Here is a 6,000-nt window from a genome sequence, read left to right on the forward strand (position 1 = left end):
TGTGGTATATATCATGTCTTGATCGGTGAGTGTGTTTATGTTTGTGACTTTATTTGAAGCAGAAATAATATATGAATGCTTCATTGAGCATAATTCCAAATGGTAACTACGCACTTCGTCCGAGCACATTATTGCACGCGTCATGCAGGCCGTCTTAAATGGCCACCAAACTGAAAGGAAGGAAGAGGAGGACCCTGGTGAAAGCCTCCGCATCCGAGATGTCCTCATTCTTCAGGAACAGGGGTTCCCTCCTACCATAGATGAGGCTCTCACCAGGGTTTCTTCGATACCCCGTGACACTGTTCTCTCTCCCCATCCCCCCACTCATAACAAGGGCAGAGTCCCACTAGTCCTCACCTTCCACCCTAACAGCCGTCACGTACAACAAATAAACCTCCGTCATTTTCGCCACCTCCAACGTGACCCCACCACTCGCCACATCTTCCCATTTCCTCCCCGTCTGCTTTCCGCAAAGATCTCTCTCTCCGTAACTCCTTGTCAATTCTTCCTTTCCCACCCGTACCATCCCCTCCCCGGGCACTTTCCCTTGCAACCACAGGAAATGCTAACTTGTCGCTTTACCTCCCCCCTTGACTCCATTCAAGGACCCAAGCAGCCGTTCAAGGTGCGGCAGAGGTTCACCTGCACCTCCTCCAACCTCATCTATTGCATCCATTACGCTAGATGTCAACCGATGTACATCGGTGAGACCAAGCGTAGACTGGCCGATCGCTTCGCCCAACACCTCCGCTCGGTCCGCAATAACCAACCTGATCTCCCGGTGGCTCAGCACTTCAGCTTCCCCTCCGATTCCGAATCTTTCTGTCCTGGGCCTCCTCCATGCCCAGAGTGAGGACCACCGTAAATTGGAGGAGCAGCACCTTATATTTCGCTTGGGCACTTTTCACCCCAGCGGTATGAACATTGACTTCTCTAATTTCAGGTAGTTTCTACTTTCTCCTCCCCTTCTCAGCTCTCCCTCAGCCCACTGGCTCCACCTCTTCCTTTCTTCTTCCACCCCCCTCCCCCCCCCCCCACATCAGTCTGAAGAAGCGTTACCTATTTCCTTCGCTCCATAGATGCTGCCTCACCCGCTGAATTTCTGCAACATTTTTGTCTACCTTCGATATTCCAGCATCTGCAGCTTAAACATCTAACTTTAATACTGATTTGAATCCCTGCAGATTTTGTTTGCATTTCTTCACTATTTTCGTGGTCTTTGCTGAACCTTAGATTCCACAGAGTGTGATCTTGAGTAACTGCCACTTAGGTGTTAATGTCGATGAACAACACCTTGGAGCAGTGCAAGCACCCTATTAGCCTTTTCCCAAAAGGCTAAATGTTGACAAAGAAAGTCTTTGTAATTTTCCCTCCTGTGAGGCAGCAGCTCTACCAGCTGCAGTGACACAGCTGCCTCCTCACTGTGCCAGAAGTGCAGGTTCAATCTTAACCCAAGGTAGGAGGTAATCTCTAGCACCATCACCGACTACTTCAACTCCAACGCCCTGCCCCACCCCCACCCCCCCCCCCCCCCCCCCCCCCCCCCCCCGAGCCTCCAACCTCATCGTTCCCCAGCCCTGCACGGCCCGATTTTGCCTTCTCCCTAAATTCCACATACCTGACTGTCCTGGTAGACCCATTGTCTCTGCCTGTTCGTGCCGTACTGAACTCATTTCCACATACCTTGACTCCATCCTATCCCCCTTGGTTAAATCCCTCCCTACCCATGTTCAAGACACCTCAAACACTCTCCGTCGTCTCCGCTCATTCCATTCTTTAGGCCCCCATCCTCTCATCTTCACCATGGACGTCCAGTCACTCTACACCTCCATCCCCCACCAGGATGGTCTCAAAGTCCCCCGGTTCTTCCTCGACTGGAGGAGCAACCTATACCCGTCCACTGATACTCTCCTCCGCCTAGCGGAGTTGGTCCTTACCCTCAATAACTTCTCGTTTGACTCCTCCCATTTCCCCCAAATACAAGGCGTAGCTATGGGCACGCGCATGGGCTCCAGCTACGCCTGCCTCTTTATCGGGTACGTTGAACAATCCTTGTTCGAGGCGTACCAGGGCCCCATCCCCGACCTCCGCAACATCTACGATTGCTTTGGTGCCACTTCCTGCACCCACACACAACTGACTGACTTCATCCACTTCACCACTAACTTCCATCCGCCACTCAAATACACCTGGACCATTTCCGACATTTCCCTACCATTCCTTGACCTCACTATCTCCATCGCAGCTGATAGTCTTCTGACTGACATCCACTATAAACCCACTGACTCCCACGGCTATCTTGACTACTCTTCCTCCCACCCTGCTTCCTGTAAGGACTCCATCCCCTATTCCCAATTCCTCCGTCTACGACACATCTGTTCCCAGGATGAGGTGTTCCACATCAGGGCATCGCAAATGTCCTAATTCTTCAGGGAACGGGGGTTCCCCTCCCCTACTATAGATGAGGCTCGCACCAGGGTCTCCTCCATATCCCGCAACACTGCTCTCTCTCCCCATCCCCCCACTCGCAATAAGGGCAGAGTCCCCCTGGTCCTCACCTTTCACCCCACTAGCGGGCACATACAACAAATAGTCCTCCGTCAGTTTCGCCACCTCCAACGTGACCCCACCACTTGCCACATCTTCCCATCTCCTCCCCCCGTCTGCCTTCCACAAAGACCGCTCCGTCCGTAACTCCCTTGTCAATTCTTCCCTTCCCTCCCGCTCCACCCCTTCCCCGGGCACTTTCCCTTGCAACCGCAAGAGATGCTACACCTGTCACTTTACCTCCCCCCTCGACTCCATTCAAGGACCCAAGCAGTCGTTCCAGGTGTGACAGAGGTTCACCTGCACCTCCTCCAACCTCATCTATTGCATCCGCTGCTCTAGATGTCAGCTGATCTATATCGGTGAGACCAAGCGTAGGCTTGGCGATCGTTTCTCCGAACACCTCCGCTCGGTCCGCACTAACCAACCTGACCTCCCGGTGGCTCAGCACTTCAACTCCCCCTCCCATTCCGTATCCGACCTCCCTGTCCTGGGCCTCCTCCACGGCCAGAGTGAGCAACACCGGAAATTGTAGGAACAGCACCTCATATTCCGCTTGGGGAGTCTGCATCCTGGTGGCATGAACATTGATTTCTCATAATTCTGTTAACCCTTTCTGTCTCCTCCCCTTCCTACCTCAGCCCTCGGGCTCCTCCTCCTCCTTTTTCCTTTCTTCTCCCTGCCTCCCCCCCACCCCATATCAGTCTGAAGAAGGGTTTCGGCCCGAAACGTTGCCCATCTCCTTCGCTCCATAGATGCTGCTGCACCCCGCTGAGTTTCTCCAGCATTTACCTTTAACCCAAGGTAATCTCTGTATGGAGATTGCACACTCTTCATGACTGCGTGGTTTATCCCGACTACTTCATTTTCCTCACAACTACATGTGGGTTTGTCGGTTAATGAACCTCTGCAGACTGCCCCTAGTGCAAGGACTGGATGGAAATGTGTGCTAAATTACAACATGTGTGAACGGGTGATCGATGGTTGATTTACTTGGTGGGACAAAGGGCCTGTTTCCATGCTGTATCTTTCATTTATTGAATCAGTCTGAAGATGGTTCTCAACCTAAAACATGACCTATCCATGTCCCCCAGAGATGATCCCTGACCCACTGAGTTACACTCCAGCACACAAGTGTGTTCTACACCAAATTCCAGCATCTGAAGTTCCTTCTGTCTAAATCATTCAGAGGATATAGCCAAAAATATGCCTTAGTTTACAAAGCCAGAATGAAAAAAGACACGCAATTTTCAAAATATTCAGTTAAATGTTTCATGGGCTATTGGAACGAAACGGAAATGAGATTCCAGAAACATGGAGGAAAGCAGAATCATAAACACGGCCTATCTATCTGTCAAGCATCCTTCCCATCCTGACTCAGGTTCCTAACATTGGGTAGAAATTCATTAGCTGAATTTGAGGTCACAACATCTCCTCTTCACATTCCCAAAACAATAAAAACACCTTTAAAAAAAAAAAGCAGGCCAGGATGCGGAAAATGGGAGGAACCGACAGCAGGCCCCGGCCAGACCTTCTTGAGAATTGGGAAGAAAGAAAGAGCCCACCTGTCAACTGCCGGTTCATCCTCCTGTTTATTGGGGTCGTTTTCATCTGCAATCACAAGAGCGGCCGGTTACATCGATCAGAGGGAGAGAGACCGGGTTTAGAGCCGAGCCGAGCCCCCGGTGGCAAAGGCCGGGCCGGGCCCCGCTCCGCTCTGCACCTCGTTGCCCGCCAGCGGCGAGCAGGCCCCGGCGCCAGCGCCAGCCTCCACTCCTCCTACCTCCATACAGCCACTGCTCCTCGTCCTCACCGTCCTTGCCCGCGCCGGGCTCCTTCGTGGTGCTCTCTGCCTCGGCTGACATGGCCGCGCTGCTGCTCTCACTCTCTCACTCACACACAGACCCGCAGGCAGAGCCGCTCCTGCAGCCGGACACCTGTAACCGGGGGAGGGACGGGAAGGGAAGGGAAGGGAAGGCAGCACAACACCAGCACCAGCACCAACCGGGCCGGCCGGCCCACCGCTGTCTGACCCGGAAGCCAATGCCGCTTCCTCATCAGCCCCCTGGCCAAACCCTGGCTGAGGCTTGAGCAAAGATCAGTCAGTGATGGGGATAATGTCGGCGTCTCTCCTTATTCCAGTCACATTTTCGCCAGCTTAATGTTTGAACTTGAATGTACAAGCCTTTCCCTCCCCCCCATTGCGTACGCCGTCCCTCAAGGGCTTTTTGCTTTGCAGCTTCTTGTGTGACTGATGAGGCCCAGAAGGGTCCACAGACTCTGCAACAGGTTGAGCAGGAAGTCTCAGATGGAGTGGGCATTTGCAAAACTGGTGCATTCGTTCGTCTGTCATTTATATTGAACTTTCGTGCATCACGTATGTATAGATTTAGGATTCTAATCCTAATTCCCTCTCCATTTTTTGAATGTTCTTGGGTCGGGCATCCCCCTTCTTTGGAAATCTACTTTTTCCCCAGGAGATTTCAAGAACACCCTAGAACTTTTCTTTTTGTCTATCCAATTGGTCATTTCCTTCACAACGGAGTTTGGAGTAGAGCTTTTGCTTCAGGTTTCTGGTGTTGAGCATCCAAGTGATGCAGCCTACTGGGATAAACCAAAGGAATTAGAACTTTAATGCTGGAGACGCAAGAAAGTGCAAATGCTGGCATTTTCATTAAAAAACAAGGAGAAACAGTTAATATCTGTGGAGGTACACAAAAATGCTGGAGAAACTCAGCGGGTGCAGCAGGATCTATGGAGCGAAGGAAATAGGCGACGCTTTGGGCCGAAACCCTTCTTCAGACTGATGGGGGGGGGGAGAAGGAAGGAAAAAAGGAGGAGGAGGAGCCCGAGGGCGGGGGGATGGGAGGAGACAGCGCGAGGGTTAAGGAAGGGAGGGATTGGACATATGATACATAGATATCTGTGGAGGGATTGGACATATGATACATAGAGTCAAGAGTGTTTTATTGACATATGTCCCAGATAGGACAATGCAATTTGTGCGTGCTGCAGCACAACAGAATACAGGGCTGCTAACTCTCACTCATTGAGCTTGAGAATCATGCATTTCGCCAAATTCTCACACTCTCACGCTGATCACAAATTTCTCACGCTCTGTCGTGCGAAATCCTGTGATTAAGGAAAATGTCAAAACTCCTATCATCTGCAAGGGCAGCGGGTGTTGGAGAGCCGGGGCTGAGGGAGGGATAGATGCAGAAGCAGCGGCGGGGACAGATGCGGACGGGGAGCCGGGCCTGGCGAGTGTTTGCAGGGCTGGCGAGTTGCTTGCTGCAGCTCCGGCCATGGAGCAACCCCAGTGCAAGATTCCTGAGCCGTCGGAAGCGTTGCGCTGCTGTCGTGAGAGTCTCTGTGCCGAATTCACCCAGGTGACCGGCATGGATCAGGCTGCGGTTCGGTGCATCCTGGAGGACAACCAGTGGCTGTTGGAAG

General features: G+C 52.2%; 1 protein-coding gene across 14 annotated transcripts in view; it reads right to left on the minus strand.

Moving 5' to 3' along the window:
- The window catches only part of fip1l1a (FIP1 like 1a (S. cerevisiae)), a 73,748-nt gene extending 69,200 nt beyond the window's left edge, over nt 1–4,548 (minus strand). For 11 of the 14 annotated variants that reach the window (XM_055636198.1, XM_055636246.1, XM_055636237.1 and 8 more), the window contains exons 1-2: nt 4,331–4,547; nt 4,113–4,158 (exon numbers count right to left, since the gene is read on the minus strand). In XM_055636198.1, coding sequence (XP_055492173.1) covers nt 4,113–4,158; nt 4,331–4,412 — 128 coding nt within the window. In that variant the 5' untranslated portion in view covers nt 4,413–4,547. Of the gene's footprint in view, nt 1–4,112; nt 4,159–4,330 lie in introns of all 14 variants that reach the window. The other 3 variants (XM_055636213.1, XM_055636165.1, XM_055636221.1) reach the window with 2 other exon arrangements.
- Between the last annotated feature and the right edge of the window lie 1,452 nt (nt 4,549–6,000).

Source organism: Leucoraja erinacea, chromosome 1 (assembly GCF_028641065.1).
Source record: "Leucoraja erinacea ecotype New England chromosome 1, Leri_hhj_1, whole genome shotgun sequence".
Taxonomy (NCBI): Eukaryota; Metazoa; Chordata; class Chondrichthyes; order Rajiformes; family Rajidae; genus Leucoraja; species Leucoraja erinaceus.